Source organism: Bubalus kerabau, chromosome 13, assembly GCF_029407905.1.
Source record: "Bubalus kerabau isolate K-KA32 ecotype Philippines breed swamp buffalo chromosome 13, PCC_UOA_SB_1v2, whole genome shotgun sequence".
Lineage (NCBI taxonomy): Eukaryota > Metazoa > Chordata > Mammalia > Artiodactyla > Bovidae > Bubalus > Bubalus kerabau.
The window spans coordinates 52,117,220-52,138,488 of record NC_073636.1 but is presented as its reverse complement, the minus strand read 5'-3'; the positions used below and the strand labels follow the sequence as shown (position 1 = coordinate 52,138,488).

General features: G+C 40.2%; 1 protein-coding gene across 2 annotated transcripts in view; it reads left to right on the top strand.

Annotated features, from left to right (window-relative positions):
* ATRN (attractin) overlaps positions 1–21,269 on the top strand; it is a 189,079-nt gene that overhangs the window by 91,821 nt on the left and 75,989 nt on the right. For both annotated transcript variants that reach the window (XM_055544325.1, XM_055544326.1), the window contains exons 11-18: positions 2,797–2,881; positions 6,055–6,272; positions 8,549–8,670; positions 9,556–9,694; positions 11,224–11,414; positions 13,314–13,533; positions 15,892–16,077; positions 16,616–16,849. In XM_055544325.1, the coding sequence (XP_055400300.1) occupies positions 2,797–2,881; positions 6,055–6,272; positions 8,549–8,670; positions 9,556–9,694; positions 11,224–11,414; positions 13,314–13,533; positions 15,892–16,077; positions 16,616–16,849 (1,395 nt within the window). The remainder of the gene's footprint in view (positions 1–2,796; positions 2,882–6,054; positions 6,273–8,548; positions 8,671–9,555; positions 9,695–11,223; positions 11,415–13,313; positions 13,534–15,891; positions 16,078–16,615; positions 16,850–21,269) is intronic.

The following is a 21,269-nucleotide window of genomic DNA, read 5'->3' as shown; positions in this document are numbered from 1 at the left end:
ATTGTGTTGAGTTGGTGTAAGTCTAGCTTTATTCATTCCCTTGAAACTGTTTTCAGACATGCTTGATGTAATACTTGGACAGGCATGTTTTAAATATTTGGTGTGGTAATTGTGTTGACCAGAAGAGGGCAATATTGGTTCATGCAAAACAAATATTAGAAATTCTTTTGTGTAACTATCATCAGATGTTCTTTTTTAACAGACATTTAAGTGCAAGCCACTGAGCTTGTACATTGGGGATTGTAAAGGGAATAAGTTACAGTCCTTGGCCTCATGGTGGGGAAAGCAGAGAATCGAGCAGACACTATCACTGCAATTTAGGGTGTTATTTGCCTGAGAAGAACGTATGAGAGCACCTGTGAACATCCCATAATTCCTAGGTATAAGTGTTGCAGTCAGGGAAAGTCTTCTTTTTTTTTTTAATTGGGGTATGATTGTTCTACAATGTTGTGTTAGTTCCTGCTGTACAACAGTGTGAATCAGCTATATGTATACATATATCCCCTCCCTCTTGAGCCTCCCTGGCCCCCTCCTCCTCCTCTAGGTCATCACGAGCACTGAGCTGAGCTTTCTGTGCTATACAGCAGCTTTCCACTAGCTGTCTGTTCTACCCATGATAGGGAAAGCCTTCTTGAGAAGGGCCTTGCAAGCTGGGTCCTAAGAACACTGGGAAGTCAGCTGGACCAGGTTAGGTAGCACTTCTCAGTCAAAGGAACCCCATGTGTAGAGACACAGAGGTGTTAACAGACTATGCTACATAATTTGGGGCCTCTGAGTAGTTAGTTCTGGCTGTATCCTAGCAGCACATCAGAGACGAGTGGCTTCAACCAGAGCTAGAAGCAAGCAGCTGTGTGGTCAGAACTTGAGGGACTTGCTGTGTCGTGCTGAAGGGTTTATGCTTTTTGAAGAATCTTAAAGAAGAGGTAATAGAACTGTATTTGTGTCTGAGGGAGATCTCTGTGTGGCATTGTGATGAGTAGTTGGGGAGGGGTAAGATGTGTAACAAGGCTGTTGATCAAAGTTCTTAGGAGGGTTTGAGCCAAGGCTGTGGAAGTAACAGTGAGGATAAAGAGACAAATGGGTTTGAGAATTACTAGGAATCTGTGTTTTGAAAGCAGTGACAGCATCCTTATCTGATCTGGTGTGGGCCATAGTAGATGGTTGTTTTTTTTTTTCCCCCTCAAGACTGGAACTAGAAGGATAGAATCTGGGAGGAAGTGAGTAAATTGAATTTGAGAGCATGTTCAACTGGAGGTGACTGTGGGACAGACAGGTACAGAAATCAGTGGGGAAAATGTAGGAGAGGATGAACTTTCTATAGGGAGCATGTGTCATTAGGAACAAGCAAAGAAGCAAGGGATAGATCCATAAAGAAGCCTGAGAGTGGAGACCGCGAAAGCATGTTGGCGAAGTAGGACACACGTGAGGCAAGACTGGGGACCTGTGAGGAAGCAGTTACCAGTGGCTACAGAGGGATGACTTCCCTAGTAGCTCAGAGGGTAAAGCATCCACCTACAATGCAGAAGACCTGGGTTCAATCCCTGGGTCGGGAAGATCCTCTGGAGACGGAAATGGTAACCCACTCCAGTATTCTTGCCTGGAGAATCCCATGGACAGAGGAGCCTGGTGGGCTACAGTCCATGGGGTTGCAGAGAGTCAGACATCACTGAGTGACCAACACACACACAGAGGGATGAAGTAAAATAAGGACTGAAGAGTCTTTCAGATTTCACAACCAAGAGGTCATTTATTACCTTCTAGACACAGGAAAGATCCAGATTATAGAAAGCTGAGAAGTAATGCATGTTGAGATAAACACAGCAGTTTAAAACATCTGAAATGTTTTAAAACATTTCACTTAAAAACAAACAAACAAAAATACCCTTGTCTGTGAAGGCAAGAAAAGGGGTAAGTTGAATTCCTCCTTGGGCATATTTAAATGCTGTGGTAAAAGTCAAGCAGGACAAGAGGAGGGGCTCCTGCCACACTGGTTTTAGGGAAGGAAGCAGGAGGCTTGTGGGAGTTGATGGCCTCTGTTCTGCATATGAGGAACACCACAGAGTTTAGGCTGGGTGGGAGAAGTGAAAGCTTTTGTTGTCAAGGCTGAATAAATGTCTAGATTGAGTGTGAGTGTGAAAGTCTGCGTGTCTGGGAGTAGGAGACATTGAGTCAGAGGTTGGTATGGTTCAGCAACACTAGTTGGTATTAAGGTCCAGAAGAGAAGTCATTAGCTTGGATCAGAAACAAAGGAAAATAAGTAAATCTGGAGGATCTAGGAAAGGACCTTTTAAAAATTAGATAAAGTTGGTTATTATTATTATTATTGTAGTTTTAATTTTCTGCTTGTATTTTCCTATTCTAGTTACTGAGTTTGGGCAAAGCAACATAGAGTGGAAAATCATTATGGAATGTACATGCTTTACTTACGTAAGCTTTGAAAAATGTAAAATTTGATTAAGTTAGAATACATTGTAGTGGATAATACTGATGGGCAACAGAGTGAGTGATAAGGATGTCATGGAAGTTGGGTGCATTCACTAATTAGATTTATTTATTGAATTTTGGTTGTGCTGAGTCTTCATTGCATTCATTAATTAGAATTGCTGTAGAGTCCTACCTCTTTTTCATGCCCTGCTGATCTGTCGTTGCTGAGTTTTAACTCAGAAATAATGGTGTGACTAAGAAAAACTGAGAGCTGTGTTTATGTTTATTACAGTCTTCTTTCCCAAAGAAAATGCCGATCTCCATTGATTATGGATAATGGTCCCTTCTGAAGAGTGTTTTTCTTGCTCCTAGATTGTGACCGATGGTCAGTGCTTCCCAGACCTGATCTCCACCATGATGTCAACAGATTTGGCCACTCGGCAGTCTTATACAACAGGTAATTGAAGAAGTGCTTGCTCCTTTTCTCTTATGTTTCAAATGAAAATGAAGTAAAATGTGAAGTGATATTGAACTTACATATTATTTGCAGGATTACTTTATCCCATTTGTGTTTCACAGAATTATGTTAGGTATGGATTTACTGATTTATATTTAAAATATTTGATGTGGATTTGAATTACTTCTAATGCCATGTTTGTTGATGTGGTTTTAGAAGTAAGCTGTCTTTGGTGTTGTCTGAGTGCATAGGACAACAAAAGTTGTGTGCAGTTCCTGTCTTATACCCTCTGTCATTTGCTATCATTTGTGGTGCTTAGGTTGTTGCATTTCTTGTCTTTTGTCTGAGTGGTGAAGAAAGGTTTTAAAAAAGAGGGCACTTCAAAAAAAACTTAGTTATGGGAACAGAAGTGGGAGATTCTGGTGCTTCATATAGATCAAGTCTGTGGCGGTTCATACAGTTCAGGTCTTTGTATTATCTGAAGTCTGCACTGTGTTTCATTGCATCATTTGGAAGTGTCTGGCCCAGATTCTCAGAGCTCTTCATAAATCTGCCCCTGGAAAAGCATCTGTCTTATAAAGGAGCTCCAAAGTGACTATGTGACTTGTACCTTATTTTTATTTGTTAAAATAGTCTAATCATGTTGTTAATTTTCTCATTTTTGTTTCTGTTGTGATTACTGTTGTTTACTTCATCTTTTAAAATTCTTATCAGTCTTGATAAGCTTTATCAGTCCTGAAACTATTTAAATGCTATAATGCCTATGTATATTATGTTAGGACTCCCTTCGTTTTCAAATTTTATTTTGTCACAATGCAAGTTAGATGAGGTAATTGACCTTGGATGAGGGAAGATAAGAAAGCAACCTATCACCTGAAGCTATCACAGCATTGTTAATTTGCTATACCCTGATACAAAATGTTTTGCTGTTAAAATAATAAAAATTTTAAAAAATAAAATAAAAAAAAAGAAAGCAACCTATCTTGGAGATGTGAAGGAAGAATAAAACTTAGAGACTGGAAAAAGGGACATCTTTCACAAAGTAAACACTTAGTTGAAACTTAGCAATAAATATGGTTTTATAGTAGAAACACTTGATAAGTATAGATTAGAGTGGAAGGATTTTTTTATTGTAATTTGAGATGTTATCTTAAATTGTAATATGTATTGCCTCAGTAAGGAAAACCCTTAAAGTTTTCTAGTAAATGCCTGTTGATGCTTTTCATCAGAAAAGCAGTGGGTACATTTTGTTATCATCTTAACCTGTGGGTGCCTGGCCTCAGCTCTTTTCATCTTTAATATGTTTTCCTAGCATAGGACTTGGCAGGTAATAGGCATTTGCTAAATGGCAGCTATTAGTACCATAATAATAATTAGCAAATAAGTGGGTTTTCTATCAAAATATTTGGAGGTTTTATATGAACTCAGAGAGTTGACAATTTATCATAAGATGTAGTTTAACCATGAATCAAAATTGGAAATGGCTTAAAAATTGGTTATAATGTGTTTATTTTTGTATAATCCCAGTGGAGTTTTTGAGCCTATATGTTTCTGTGTGTATGTGTAGGGTTGGAGGGCATGACAAGGGAGTCATGTAGGAAAAAAAACCATGGCTTTTTTAATATTTTTTCAACATTTTTCTTACTTAGTATAGTTGATTTACAGTGTTGTGTTAATTTCTGCTGTAATGGTTAGTTTAATTTTGTGAAGTAATTTACCTAAGGAGAAACTCTGATTCACAAGATATTCACATGTTTTGAATGATGGTTCCCTTAATTGAGCACCAGCATTGGGCCAGCTGTGCTTCACGTAGTTGTTGTTCTTGTGGTTTTTGAGGGAGGCAGGAAGAAGCGTGGGCTGGGGACATTGAGACTGCTGCAGATGCAGCAGTTCTTTCCAGTTCATTGCTCCAAGCCTCTTTGGAGGACTCTGCCTACCTTCACATGGCCGATGTGACCAGAAGTATTCAGGATTTCTAAGAATACCTGCTGTACTGGGAGGCTGCTGCTGCTAAGTCGCTTCAGTCATGTCCGACTCTGTGCGACCCCATAGACGGCAGGCCTCCAGGCAAGAACACTGGAGTGGGTTGCCATTTCCTCCTCCAGTGCATTAAAGTGAGAAGTGAGAGTGAAGTCGCTTGGTCACGTCCGACTCTTCGTGACCCCTTGGACTGCAGCCCACCAGGCTCCTCAGTCCATGGGATTTTCCAGGCAAGAGTACTGGAGTAGGGGTACTGGGAGGCAGATGGTGCTTATTTGGTTCAAGCAATAAATTGACTAGTTGAATCCAGACTGCTGCTGCTGCTAAGTCACTTCAGTCGTGTCCGATTCTGTGCAACCCCATAGAAGACAGCCCACCAGGCTCCCCCATCCCTGGGATTCTCCAGGCAGGAACACTGGAGTGGGTTGCCATTTCCTTCTCCAATGCATGAAAGTGAAAAGTGAAAGTGAAGTCGCTCAGTTGTGTCCGACCCTCAGCGACCCCATGAACTGCAGCCTTTCAGGCTCCTCCATCCATGGGGTTTTCCAGGCAGGAGTACTGGAGTGGGGTGCCATTGCCTTCTCCTGAATCCAGACTACATAATGTGATACTAAGTAAGCCAATATGAAGTTAAAAATTAAACCTGGTGTTCACTTTTGGTTACTGAAATATGTCAGTTTTCAGATACAGTAAAAATGCAGCCACAGAATCTTTATGCTTTAATTAGTCCTCTGTTGATTTGGGGAAAATTGAGACACAGTGAGGATGAATTGCTTGATACCTCATTGTGGGTTAGTACTAAACTTCCTGGCAGATTATGGCATATCAGAGTTGGAAGAGAAATCATCTGTTCCACTGATTAGAATACAGCTTGTACTGTGCATTAAATTTCTATATGCACTCATCTCTTTCTTATGGTCTGTTTTCATTACACAGTTTTGATTAGAGAGCCTTTATCTATGCTAGCAGCCAGAAGAGTAGATAGGTTATTGTAACTGTTCTGACTAGTCACAGGCCATTCTGAAAGGTTGGAATTTGGGAGGTAAGGTATAAGAGTGATTTTTGAGATCTTGAAAGATAACTTTTTACAGGACTTTTGATATGTGAGGTTTGTCTAAGGATTATAAAAAGTATATCATGCATTTGTTGATGTAGGTTTCCAGTAAACTCTTTTTCTTTTTTTTTTCTTTTAGAACCATGTATGTATTTGGTGGTTTTAATAGTCTCCTCCTCAGTGACATCCTAGTATTCACATCGGAACAGTGTGAAGCACACCAGAGTGAAGCTGCTTGTCTCGCAGCAGGACCTGGTGTCCGATGTGTGTGGGACACAGGGTCATCTCAGTGTGTCTCCTGGGAGCTGGAGCCTGAAGCACAAGAAAAGATAAAGTCAGAATGTTTTTCTAAAAGAAGTATGTTTTTTTTTTCCTCTTCTTAAAATGTTGTTAATTTGAAATCTTATTTTATCTCAATTGTGAAGGCACTTACCTATGTGAACTTTCAGTGTTCATTTTATTATCCAAAATTATTCCAGTAATAACATAGGCAAATGCTTTATGGATGTTTGAAAATTGGTTTGTAAACATTTGTATAGTGGATGGGAACATGCCATGTCTGCTGTTTGCTAATGATGAAGAAAACACATTTTTAACATTGCATAGACTTTGTATACCTACTCCAGAGGAAAAGGATAGTGAAGTCACTCAGTCGTGTCCAACTCTTTGCGACTCCATGGACTGTAGCCTGCCAGGCTCCTCCATCCATGGGATTTTCTGGGCAAGAATACTGGAGTGGGTTATCATTTCCTTCTCCAGGGGATCTTCCCAACCCAGGGATTGAACCTGGGTCTTCCACATTGCAAGCAAACTCTTTACCATCTGAGCCACCAGGGAATCCCTTCTACCAACTTCAGAACCTAGATGTTTATTTCTGCACTGTCCCCATATGTTAGCTACTAGCTACCTGTGATTATCAAACACTTGGAATGAGACTGGTATGGCTGAAGAAAAGAATTTTTATATTTTAACTAAATTAAAAACTACATGTGGGGACTTCCCTGCCGATCCAGTGGTTAAGACTCTGCTGTTCTGCAACAGGGGACATGGGTTACATCTCTGAACAGGGAACTAAGATTCTGCATGCTGGGCAGCCAAAAAGAAATAAAAACTACATGTGGTTAGTGGCTACCACATTGAATTATGCAGTTCTGACATTAAGGATAAGATTAAGAGGTCCAATCCAGAAATGCTATGTTGAAGTAGATTGTTCTAATAAATAGAGGTAGAGTTACTGTCTTTGCAAAGTATTGTTCTTTTCTAACCTCTCTAGTTGAGTGCAGCAGTGATAGCAAGGCAGGCAGTTGTTGAAGATGAACAGTGATCCCTGCTTCTAGAACCACCCCTTGTATTGTCCAAGTTTTCTTCACCTTACCTACTCAGCTTCTGATTACCCTTTTTTTCCTGACATACAGCACAGTGCAATACAGTGAAGTCATATGTGAGAAAGTCTTTTTAAAGTAAAAAAAAAAGTCTCTGCAAATTATTTTTTCACTTCAGTTTATTTAAAGTATGTTGACTGAATTTCTTAACTATTAGGGTTACCATGGTATAGTAGTTACTATGTGAGTTATGATGGACAGAGGCAGCTTTCAACTCTCCTGGAATGTTCCAAATTAAACTGAACATAAATCCTCAGTAAGAACATCCAGTCAACTTTCCAGCTTCATTGGTGGTCTCGTGAGTGCTAGAGAACCAAGATGACCAGAACTTTTTAGGGCCAGTCACCGTCTCCTAAAAGGGATAAAAGCAGTGAAGTAGTTATTTTTTAACCGTATGTTTAAAAGTTCAAATTAAATGTGCAGGTTTATAGGAAATAGTATTTAATTCCCTTAGATGATTCATTATGCACTCGTCTCCAGTGTCACCTTCCTGGTTTACTCTGCTTTCTGTGTGGGCCCAGGCCATGGAGTGATAACAAGGGCAGGAAGAACAGCATCAGGAGCAGGTTGCTAGGATTTTTGTGAAGGTGCACCCTGCCTTTTCTTGTCCATGGATTCTACCATGTGCCATGTCCATGAATGGTTGAATAGATGAGGCAGAAGTTGTGTAGCTTCTCTTTCATTGCTGACCTTGACTCATCTAGGGTCACTAGGAAATCAACAGGTCTGTAGTAACCCAGAATTTATTACATATATGTGTATTGCCTTTTTTGGGGTTCTGTGGGCTGCCTGCTTCCTACACCCAGAGCAGCCTTGCCTTTATAGCTAGGAGGAATGGCTTGGTCCCCTATACTTCTTTGTTTGGCTCCTGGGCAGCTCTTGGTGTTCATTGAATTGCTAGTTGATTTCTTTCTTGGGAAGAAAAGTCTTCAAAGAACCAGACCTATTTCCCTTATTGTTGAATTATTCTGTCTTTGTTTTTCACCTTCTGTGTACTTTTGTTGGGAGGGTGGAGTACAAAATGGCTTTTCTTCATATTGTTTACTTATTTCTAAATACTATTTAAATCTGAATACACCAATATATTTTCCTGCCAGTTTCACTCCTCATTTTACTTTCAACCCTTGTTACTTTTTTGTTGTTGTGGTTGTTTTGCGTCGGTGTCATATTGTGCTCAACATCAGCTGTAAGGGACTGTGACTTTTCTGAAAAGAAGCTGCCACAGTTGATGAGTTTTCCTTGTCTTCACAGTTTTTGACCATGACAGATGTGACCAGCTCACGGATTGTTACAGCTGCACAGCCAACACCAATGGCTGCCAGTGGTGCAATGACCATTGTGTCCCCACGAACCACAGCTGCACAGAAGGCCAGGTCAGTTTCTCAGGGATTTCAGAGGACAGAAAAATCCCGAGTGGGTTTAGGTATAGATTTTAGTGTATATGGTATAAATACTAGCCCAGAATTATTTTTGAAATCTTCAGTGTTGATTTGGATTTTACTGTTGAGTCAAGTTTCTTTTAGTAAGAGATGCTCTAAATGTCCAAATTCCAAAGGTTCTACTAGCCAGGAGGATTGATGTTTGTATTTTAGAAGAAGGCAAGACTGTTGTTCTGAGTATGCCCCAGTCCCTAGGTGTGGCTGTGGCTAAGGGCTAGATTTGTGTGAAGCTTGTAACGGCGCGCTCCCTCTACCCATGCCAGGTTGGAGAGCAGTTTAGGACTTGAGACTGAAAGTGAATCAGGTGTGTAGCTGCCACAATAAATTGTGGAAATAATAGACCTTTGCAAAATCTCCTTGTCTTACGTTATATTTTGACTCAGCCTAATTTATGCTTATCATTTATGATTTTTATTAGATTATAAGGCAAAAAAAAGAATGACTCAACTTTTATAATTTTTGACGGTTTATAAGACATTCTTTGTCAGTGTGTAAACATCTCATAAAATATAAAATTTTTATACTGTTTAAGAGATGATTTAAAAAGCAGCAAGTTCAGCATTCACATTCTACAGATGCATCAGTTGAAACATGGTGTTTAAGAGAATGCACTATTTCCTTGCCAGATCCTTGCATGTCCTTGAACATTTCACTATAATGTTTCCACTGCAGTGCTGCTTCACCTACATCTTATTGGTTTATCTGTTTGTTGTAGTTTGCTTCCTCAGTTAGACTTTGTTGCTTTTAGTATCCTAGTTGCCCTCACCATGAGTTCTCTCTGTGGATATAAGAGAAAAGCTTTTGTCCATTGTATTCTAGATCTCCATTTTCAAGTATGATCATTGCCCCAAGGATAACCCAATGTATTACTGTAACAAGAAGACCAGCTGCAGGAGCTGTGCCCTGGACCAGAACTGCCAGTGGGAGCCCCGGAATCAGGAGTGCATTGCCCTGCCTGGTAAGCATTGCAGAGGCATCTTGATGTGGATGGGTCCAAAGACTTCACACGCACACACTGTCAATACTGTGCAGCCTAGATTGAACCCAGCCAAAGGGGAGAACTCATTTTATCCATTCATCCCCCACTCCATTATTGTGGTGGTGATTTTTTGAAGCAGAAATATAGTTCTTAAGTATTTACTTCTACCATTCTTTGAAAGCAAGTGAAGCGTCATCTGCTGCTATGGAGAATCGAATCATAGCTTGACTCCGTGTCATTGAGCCTGCTCTGTTGTCCCCACCCCACTCTGCAGTGGTAACTTGGGAGTAGAAGGCAGCAGTCTCAGTGGCCAGTCTGCTGGGTACTTTATGAATTGTGTTTCACCTTCTGACAAGAAGGAAAGGAGAGATGCCCTTGTCAGCAGCACTTCCTGAAATGACCCCAGCCCCAGATAGCTCAATTTATAGCACTTCTGAGGTTCAGGATGATGAGTTGTGAGCCTGAAGCCAACCAGCCATGGCTGAAACTCTATGATATATTTGCTTAGTGAGGAAGTCCAGGAGGTGGTCTGCTGTGGCTCTGTACAATAGAAGTACAGGGTAGCTGGGCTCTACTGGGCCCCTTTTGAATGTCCTTTGGAAGTCCTTGATTCAGCTTGCTGGAGTGGACTTCTTGTTCTTTACCTCATTACATCACAAACTTGAGTACACAGCAAAGTACCTGGGGTCTTGCCAGAAGCCAGAATCTGACACAGATGTGTGGTGGGGCCCTAGAATCTGCATTTCAACAAGCAGTGACACTGATGACACACGTTGAGGAGCTAGTCTTTATCTGCTCTTAAATGATCCCTTTCCTGTGACTTTCCCTTCATCTCACTGGCTGCTGATGAACATTGTTGAGAGTATCTCTAGAGTACTGTTGTTCTAATGAAGTTGCTTTGCTCATGCACTGTCTTCCAGGAAACATGTATAACTTCTGAGCAGCTCTTTTTGTGGGTTCAGGGAGGTCACAAGAGCAGATAAACTTCCCTGGTTTGGCTTACTTCCCCAAAAGGCTCTTTGCGTCTCACTTTTGGGATGTTTTGTGTAACTTGAGTTTACCTCCCACTTGATGTGAAAAGTGTGTCTTTTGTAGACTTGTTCACTCACCAACTCACTTCTGTTCTTGCAGTTTTCTACCCCATCTTTTCAGAAATGCATATTCTACTTTTTACTTAGGATTTTAGTCTGTTTCTAATTGTTCTTCAAAAGATGGTTTATAAATTTAACACTGTTGTCAAACAAATGTTTTTCTCTAAGACATGGGAAGATTGACCTCAGCATATGCATTTGAGGTCCAGGAAATAAGACTGATAAACATTAAAAAAAATTCTTTTTATTCTGTATTTGATCCTTGGTAATGTGTCTGATACACTCAACACATCCAAATGAAGTATCTAGAATTGAACTCAAAAATATTATTTAGATTTCCAGTGATTCAAAGTGGTAATATAAGTAATTTTGTGTGATTTCTAAACCTCTTTGTTTTCTCTCCCCTCTTTAATAAAGAAAATATCTGTGGCATTGGCTGGCATTTGGTTGGAAACTCATGTTTGAAAATTACTACTGCCAAGGAGACTTATGACAATGCAAAATTGTCCTGCAGGAACCACAATGCCTTTTTGGCTTCTCTTACAACTCAGAAGAAGGTAGAATTTGTCCTTAAGCAGCTGCGAATCATGCAGTCATCACAGAGCATGGTGAGTTAAAATCCTTGGAACTTAAGTTTCTAGTATCCACCTTTCTACAAAGAGCATAACTGCAGCTTACCTGTGACGTGCTTGGCAGGAGGAGGAATGCGAGTAAGTGCAGTGTAATAGACTGTAGAACTGCACTGTCAAATTCTCTTCCTTTAATATTATATATTCTTTTCTTGACATTTCCAACACATTTTTATTAGTCATATTTCATTAAATTACAAATTAATAATTATGTATATATTGAATAGTAGCATGTTGACATATGCACATATCCTGTGATATCTGTAGACTATTTCATATCTGTTTTATCCCTAGGTTCTGCTGGGATTGGGGAAGTGGGTGCCATTAGTAATTAGCTGAGTTGAATTAAGCCAGGTTTCAGGCATTATTACAGTGTATAATATGATTCAATGTTAATTATCCTAAAAATGGACATCTGTGGGTCTTAGATCTGATCAGCCCAAAAGGAGAGGACATCTTCTTATTAAGAGTTTCTGAGCACAGAAAGGCCTCAAGTTCTCTTCCTGTCCATCCACTGCTCTTGGGCAGCTTGTAGTTGATATACAACAATGACATTTTGTGTATTTAGTCCAGAGTCCTAGAACAGTGGTCCCACCCTCAGTTAACTGATACTCACAAGATAGTGCTCTTTCAACAATTCATAGTCTTGTGATCAGATTGATGGTTGAGAGACAACTAAAGTAATGTGCTTCCACAGCTATAAATTGACTTAGAGCCCTGGTTTGTTTGGAAAAAAAAGAAAGGGCGTTGTAACCTTTAGGACAGAGACAGGCTGACAGACAGAAAGAGGTAACTCCTGAAGACAGAAGGGATGAGCTGGACTCTCTGTGCATTAATCAAAGATACAGAGATTGAGGGGTGAGCTGCAGGTAAGTTTGCATAACTGGTGCAGACTGAATGGGAAGGAATTGCTGTAGCTGGGCCTTATGAGAGATCAGTACCAAATCCTATAAGGAAATAAATATCACTCACTACAACTAAAAGTAACAACTTTTGGGTGTTGTTTTTGTTGCTGTTTTTAAAGTCCCTTAATAAGCATTTTCCCTGGAGAAGGAAATGGCAACCCACTCCAGTATTCTTGCCTGGAAAATCCCATGGACAAAGGAGCCTGGTGGGCTACAGTTCATGGGGTCGCAAAGAGTTGGACATGACTGAGTGACTGAGCACACAATATTCATGTTTATTTTTTCCTCCCCAGAATGGAAATACTGCACATTTTGTTTTATAACTAGCAAAAGTTAAAATATCTTTTATTTCTGGGCTAAACTTTGTACAAATTTTTTTTAAAAACTGCAACAAGAAGGACATTTCAGTAGAGCAAGAGACAGACTTTCCTAGGAATGAATTCCCAGGAATTCATTGACCTATTATTCCCTATAAAATTTATTGACGGCCAATACGCTCTGCCTCCCCAGCTGAATGTGGGGATCTTCAATCATCTAACCTAGCCAGAGCTCCCAAAACAGGCTTAGATAACAATAGGCATATAACCAATGTTTCATACATACTGATATGGTATTTCATTTATAAATAGATATTTCAACCAGCTTGGGGGGTGGCTGTCTCTTCATAGCATTTGTCATAGAGTATAGAAATTTAGGAACTTGATTATTACTTTGCTGTTAATCTCTGTGAAAATTCTGATGTCTTCTCTGACATCTTTCTTTGATGTCTTTTCTATCCTTTGTAAAATGGCCATATTAAAGTGCCAGGAATGATAAGTAACATAAAAATAAAGGTCTGCACTAATCCACCATGACTGATTTGAGATAAGGAGGTTTCCCTGTGTCCTTTGGATACATGTAACTTAATAGTTTTTATCTAGAAGCTAGTTTTGGTCAAGACATTGATTATATTCATAGTCTGTTTTGCCTACAGTCCAAGCTCACCTTAACCCCATGGGTTGGCCTTCGGAAGATCAATGTGTCCTATTGGTGCTGGGAAGATATGTCCCCGTTCACAAATAGTTCACTACAGTGGATGCCATCTGAGCCCAGTGATGCTGGATTCTGTGGGATCTTGTCAGAACCCAGTACTCGGGGCTTAAAGGCTGCAACCTGCATCAATCCACTCAATGGTAGTGTCTGTGAAAGGCCTGGTAAGTATATGGTTGCATTATGTGTTACTGGACATTCATTGAAAGAGAAACTGTAGGAGGCATAATTAAGTATTGTGAAATTTTCATGAAAACACAGGTGGAGTATTGATTTCAAGCATATGAAGCAGAGGATAATGCAGAATTTTTAAAGCAGAAGGAAGTAGTATGAGCTATGAACAAAACTAAAAATAACTAGCATTTTCCTGGTTGCTCAGTAATAAAGAATCTGCCTGTAGTGCAGGAGATGTAGGTTCAATCCCTGGGTCAGTAAGATACCCTGGAGAGGAAATGGCAACCCACTCCAGTATTCTTGCCTGGAAAATCCCATGGACAGAAGAACTCTGTACATGGGGTCACAAAAAAGTCATACATAATTTAGTAACTAAACAACAATGTGCTAATTAGAATATTGTTATTTAGAATATTGTTATTTAACAGTGAGATTGATTGGTTTGTTGACCACAAAAAGTATTGAGAATTGACCCAAAAGGCATATTTCTAGGTGTTGGCAGAGAAATGCTGTGGAAGATAGAACCAAAAATCCAAAGAAAAAAGCAGAAAAGCAAGCAGATCACTGCAGGGATACTGAACAGAAAGATAGTGTCGGGGGGAGAAGAATAATTGGTGTAGTCCTGTGGGTCAAGAGGCAACAGAACCAGACATGAAAAAACTAATTGGTTCAAAATTGGGAAAGGAGTACAACAAGGCTGTATATTGTATCCTACTTATATAACTTATATGCAGAGTATATCATGTGAAATGCCAAGCTGGATGAATCACAAGCTGGAATCAAGATTGCCAGGAGATATATTGACAAACTCAGATATGCAGATGATACCACTCTAATGGCAGAAAGTGAAGAGGAACTAAAGAGCCTCTTGATGAGAATGAAAAAGCTGGCTTAAAATTCAACATTAAAAAAACTAAGATCATGGCATCTAGTCCCATCACTTCATGGCAAATGGAAGGGGAAAAAGTGGAAGCAGAGACAGATTTTATTTTCTTGGACTCCAGGATCACTTTGAATAGTGACTGCAGCCATGAAATTAGAAAACACTTGCTCCTTGGAAAGAAGGCAATGACAAACCTAGACAGTGTATTAAAAAAAGCAGAGACATCACTTTGCTGACAGTGATCCATATAGTCAAAGCTATGATTTTTCCAGTAGTCATGTACAGATGTGAGAGTTGGACCGTAAAGAAGGCTGAGTACCAAAGAACTGATGCTTTATAATTGCAGTGCTAGAGAAGACTCTTGAGAATCCCTTGAACAGCAAGGAGATCAAAGCTGTCAATCCTAAAGGAAATAAATCCTGAGTATTCATTGGAAGGACTGATGCTAAAGCTCCAGTACTTTGGCCACCTGATGCAAAGAGCCAACTCCTTGAGAAAGACTCTCATGCTAGGAAAGATTGAGGGTAGGAGAAGAGGGTGGCAGAGAATGAGATGGTTAGATAGCATCATCGACTCAGTGGACATGAATTTGAGCAAACTACAGGAAATAGTGAAGGACAGGAAAGCCTGGTGTGCTGCAGTCCATAGGGTAACAAAGAGTCGGATAGGACTTAGCCGCTGAACAACAACAGGAAGGAAAAGCAAACCTTCAGCGCAATAACGCTGCAGGAGAGCGCTGAAGGAGCCTCCACTTGGAGTTGCTGCACAGGCTTGAAGCTTTGCTCTAGGCACATCTCAGTTTCATAAAGACAGGCATGGGTGGCATGTGCAGCACTCAGACAAGCCTTTGACCATTGCCCTTCTCCTGCAGGGGGTCTCACAGGCAGTATTTGGAATTTTGTGGATGCTTGTGGGAGGCTGGACTCCATTGACATCAGGTCTCATTTTAGGAAGGTATTATAATTTGTCTGAGGAATGCAGGGATGTGGAAGAGAATTCAGATCACTGTGGAGTCACATTAATATTTATTATTTAACCTTCCCGCAGGGAAATTTTTCAGCCATTTTGGATTCTGGGTGCTTTGGTAAAGTTAATGAATGTTGTGGTTCTTCTTTCCCTAGAATATACAGAGATATAATGTTACAGATTCAGGTGGGTTGTAAAACTTGTGAAGTTCATCTTGGGTCTCCTATATTAGAACCCCTTCTCTCATGGAAAAATTAGCTTGTTACCTCATATCTGTCCTTCTCTTTGAAAATAAAAACAGTTTTTCCCCCCAAGTGTATAAATATACATGACTAACCAGTACATGATGACCTAAGACTTTGTGTTTTCTTCTACGTTTAATGTAACCCACTGAATTGACTTCATGACACATTAGTGGGTCACAACCCACACTGCAAAGCCTTTGACCTTAGCTGACATGGTGGGAGCTTTAAATGTTTCTCTTGGGTTTACTTCCCAGCTAACCACAGTGCCAAGCAGTGTCGGACCCCTTGTGCCTTGCGGACAGCCTGTGGGGAGTGTACCAGCGGCAGCTCGGAGTGCATGTGGTGCAGCAACATGAAGCAGTGCGTGGACTCCAATGCCTACGTGGCCTCCTTCCCTTTTGGCCAGTGTATGGAGTGGTATACCATGAGCAGCTGCCCCCGTGAGTGAAAAGTGAGCTCTAAGCAGTATGGATGACAACACTGTGTGTAGGGCAATGCTGTCAGCCTCTGAACTTTCTAGGGATGAAACCAGACTTGACCATCTGCTCAGGTCTATCCAGAGACTGCCTGATATGAACCTGCATATAGAATCAAATACAGTGACACAAGTAAACAATTGTAGAATAGATCACAGAGTACAGAAATAACTTGGTGAATCTCAGTATCATATCGCCCAATCTGTGGAATGTCTCCACATCTTTATCTCCTAATTCATAAAGTAAGTGCTTTCCAGGAGATGGTCTCTAAAATCTCTTCTGCCTCCAATATCCTAGGATTGCAAGAGAAGAGAGGAGTCTCTATTATAGGTTGGACAAAATATTGGGCTCTTTAAAATTTTATTATATCATTTGAACAATCACAATAGAATAGGAATTTTGACTAACAGTTGAATCATCTGTTAAAGAAAAAGATAGTTTAAATATACAATGAATTTACGTCTACATGTGATAGTAAATTATAACTTACGTTTTTTTACAGCTGAAAATTGTTCAGGCTACTGTACCTGTAGTCACTGCTTGGAGCAACCAGGCTGTGGCTGGTGCACTGATCCTAGCAATACAGGCAAAGGGAAATGCATAGAGGGCTCCTATAAAGGACCAGTGAAGATGCCTTCTCAGGGCCCTACAGGAAGTTCCTACCCACAGCCTCTTCTCAATTCCAGCATGTGTCTGGAGGACAGCAGATATAACTGGTCTTTCATTCATTGTCCAGGTAAGATGTGTTCTGTGTCCCAAATCTCACTACCTACTTACAAAGAATAAAGCCTTGAAAGCTACATTATTTATATGGATTTCTTTAAGGGAAAAAAAAGAGAGATCATTTAAGAAACTATTTGTTTCATATGAAAAATATTTTTAATGTCAGTTAATGAAAATACTAAGAATTTTCTGTTGTTTTGCTAACTTTCATTATAAAAGTAATGAAATGTGTTCATTATAAAAATTAGCTATTACAGATGTAGATAAAATAAAAACTATAACTCCTCATCTCTCAGTTCAGTTCAGTTGTGTTGACTCTTTGCAACCCCAGGGACTGCAGCATGCCAGGCTTCCCTGTCCATCACCAACTCCCGGAGCTTGCTCTAACTCATGTCCATCAAGTCGGTGATGCCATCCAACCATCTCATCCTCTGTCGTCCCCTTCTCCTGCCTTTAGTCTTTTCTAGCATCAGAGTCTTTTCTAGTGAGTTGGCTCTTCTCATCAGATGGCCAAAGTGTTGGAGCTTCAGCTTCAGCATCAGTCCTTCCAATGAATATTCAGGACTGATTTCTTTTAGAATTGACTGGTTTGATCTCCTTGCTGTCCAAGGGACTCTCAAGAGTCTTTTCCAACACCACAGTTCAAAAGCATCAATTCTTCGGTGCTCAACCTTTATGGTCCAACTCTCACATCCATACATAACTGCTGGAAAGACCATAGCTTTGACTATACGGACCTTTGTCAGTAAAGTAATGTGTCTGCTTTTTAATATAATGTCTAGGTTGGTCATAGCTTTCTTCCAAGGAGCAAGCGTCTTAAATTTCATGGCTGCAGTCACTATCCACAGTAATTTTGGAGCCCAAGAAAATAATATCTGTCACGGTCCGTTGTTTCCTCATCTATTTGCCATGAATTGGTGGGACAAGATGCCATAATCTTAGTTTTTTGAATGTTGAGTTTTAAGACAACTTTTTCACTCTCCTCTTTCACTTTTATCAAGAGGCTCTTTAGTACCTCTTCGCTTTCTGTCATAAGGGTGGTGTCATCTGTGTATCTGAGGTTATTGATATTTCTCCTGGCAGTCTTGATTTCCAGCTTGTGCTTCATCCAGCCCGGCATTTCCTCATTTCTAGTTCTTCATAGAAGGAAAAACTTTTAACAGTAATACATGTACCTTTAGATCTATAGTTTTTTAAATAAAAAATACTGTGAGATATACTATGCATATGATACATTGTTCTGCAGTTTCCTTTTTTACTTAAAAATACAATGTGATGATTGTTAGGGGAAAAATTAAAAATAAAATCTCCTGCCAACCCAGAAATTTCTCTCCACAGATGTAGGAAAGAAAGTCTTATTACTGAGTAAGCATTAAACCAGATGGTAGTGCACATTTCAGCAGTCCACTAATGAGATAACAACAGAGAGAAATCCCACCCTTTTAAATATCCCAGCATATACAGTCCATTCTATACTTGTCCTCAAAATGAAGGTAACTTGTCTTTGTGTGAGAGGAGTTGACACCACTGTTTGCTCTACATTCTTTCCTAGTTTATTGTGAATTTACCTGGTAATTGGGGTGGCCACCTTTGTTAATTGCCTTTGCCCAAAGGAAAAAACAAAAAGGAAAACAAACTTGTATCATTAACACAAGCAGATGGTTATAGTTTGGACCCATTCCCACAGAGAGAGGGTAGGGTGGCTGGCTTGCTTGTTGTTTACATTTCAAAGAGATGACTCTTAAGCCCTTAACAAAAACAGTGTCTGCTTTGTAATGCTGACTTATGGCTTATTTAGGTTTTAAAGAAATTTACGTATGTTTCAAAGGAATCAGAGGTTTTTTAAATGCAAATTTTCATACTGAAATGCTCTAAGAATAGGGAGAAGGAAAACCTCCTCTTTCCTTTGACAAGAAGAAAAAAGGAAAAATTCAGCCTGCCTATCCACCTCCCTCCTTCCTTCCCTCCTTTTACCCTTCTCTCCCCTCTGCCCACTCCTTCCCTCTCTTTCCTTCTCCCAATCCTTCCTCCTATCACTCCCAGTGGTTGATGCAAGAAGGAATCAACTTTGAGTTGATGTAAAATTTGAGCCTTGATCTGCTGGGGTAGCTGCCCTGAGAAACCAGAGAAAGTGGCTTTTGATTCAAACTTCCAGTAAATGCACAAAATTACTGATGGGCTGCCAGAACAATTGGGAGAAGCTAGACAGGTGCAAAGACTCCCAAGAGATTAGTGGATAAGAATTTCTCTGAAATCCTGCCAGACAGTGCCCCTGACTACTGGACTGTGAAGACTTCTATAAGGAAAGTTACTTGGTGAGTCAGTCGCTCAGTCATGTCCACTTCTCTGGGACCCCATGGACTGTAGCCCACCAGGCTCCTCTGTCCATGGAATTTTCCAGGCAAGAATACTGGAGTGGGTTGCAATTTCCTCCTCTGGGGGAATCTTCCTGACCCAGGAATCAAACCTGAGTCTTTTGCACCTCCTGCATTGCAGGCAGATTCTTTACCATCTGAGCCACCAGGGAAGCCAATATCTCTTATATGGAATGTCCAAAAAAGGGCAGATATTTAGAGACAATAAATAGATAAGTGATTGCCTAGGACCAAGGACAAAATTGGAGAATGATGGGTTCAAAGTTTTACAAAGTAGCTGTACCATTTTTCATTCTCACTAGCAGTGTTAGAAAGGTTCAGATTTCCCCACATCCTCATCATACTTGTTTGATTGTAGCTGTTCTAGTGTATGAGAATATGAGAAATGGCGTGTCACAGTGGTTTTTTTTGTTTTGTTTTGGCTGTACTAGGTCTTTGTTGCTGCACATGGGCTTCTAGTTGTGAGCAGGGCTACTCTTCTTTGGGGTGCACGAGGTTCTCGTTGTGGGGGCTTCACTTGTTGCAGAGCATAGGCTCTAGGCATGCAGGCTTCAGTAGCATGCATAGTCTTAGTTGCCCTGCTGCATGTAAGATCTTCCCACACCAGGGATTGAACCTGTGTCCACTGCATTGGCAGGAGGATTCTTAACCACTGGACTACTTGGCAAGCGCTGTGATTTTGATATGCATTTCCCTAATGACTAATGATTCCCTGATGGCTCAGATGGTAAAGCATCTGCCTGCAATGCAGGAGACCTGGGTTCAATCCCTGGGCCCGGAAAATCCCCTGGAGAAGGAAATGGCAACCCATTCCACTACTCTTGCCTGGAGAATCCCATGGATGGAGGAGCCTGGTAGGCTACAGTCCACGGGGTTGCAGAGTCGGACACAACTGAGCAAGTTCTCTTTCTCTTTAATGACTAATGAAGTTGAGCATCCTGTTGGCCATTTGTATGTCTTCTTTGGAGAACTATTCAAATTCTTTGCTCAGTTTCAAAAATTGCATTATCATTTTACTGTTGACCTACAAGAGTTCTTTGTGAATCCAGATATAAGCCCCTTATTGGATATACAGTTTGCAGATATTTTCTCCCATTCCATGGGGTTTCTTTTTTACTTTCTTGACGGTATCTTTTGAAATACAAAAGTATTCCTTAACCCTATGTGCTTTTGGTATTGTATAAAAGAATCAGTGCCTAACTAACCCCAAATTACAAAGGTTTACTCCTGTATTTTCTTTTTAAAGTTATATAGATTTATCTCTTTATATTTAGGTTCATAATTCATTTTTAGTTAATTTTTGTATCTGATGTGAAGCTGGCATCCAAACTTATCTTTTTTTTTTTTTCCAAACTTATATTTTTGCATGTGGTTAGCTAGTTGTTCCTGCAACATTTGCTGAAAAGACTATTTTTTACTATTGAATTTTGGGAGGACATTTGTGTACTATTGAATTTTAGAAGCACATTTTTTGAAAATCAGTTGAATGTAAGAAATTATTTCTGAACTCTCATTTCTGTTCCATTGACCATATGTCTGGCCTTATGCTAGTATCACACTCCTGATTTCTATAGCTTTGTAGTAAGTGTAGTAAGTTTTGAAATTGGGAAGCCTAAGTCCTCCAACTTTGTTCTTATTTTTCTAAATGGTCATGGCTGTTCTGGGTTCCTTGAATTTCCATATGAATTTTAGGATGAATTTGTCAGTTTCAGTAACATCAACAAAAAGCCAACTGATATTTCATAAGATATTGCACTGAATCTATAGACCATTTGGGGGTATATTGCCATCCTAATGGGGCTTCCCAGCTGGCGCTAGTGGTAAAGAACCCACCTGCCAATGCAAGAGACCTAAGAGAGAGATTTGACCCCTGGGTTGGGAAGATCCCCTGGAGGAAGGCACAGCAACCCACCCCAGTATTCTTGCCTGGAGAATCCCATGAACAGAACAGCCTGGTGGGCTACAGTCCATAGGGTTGCACAGAGTTGGGCACTACTGAAGCAACTTAGCGTGCTTTGTTGTTCCGTTGCTCTGTTGTATCCAACTCTTTGTGACCCC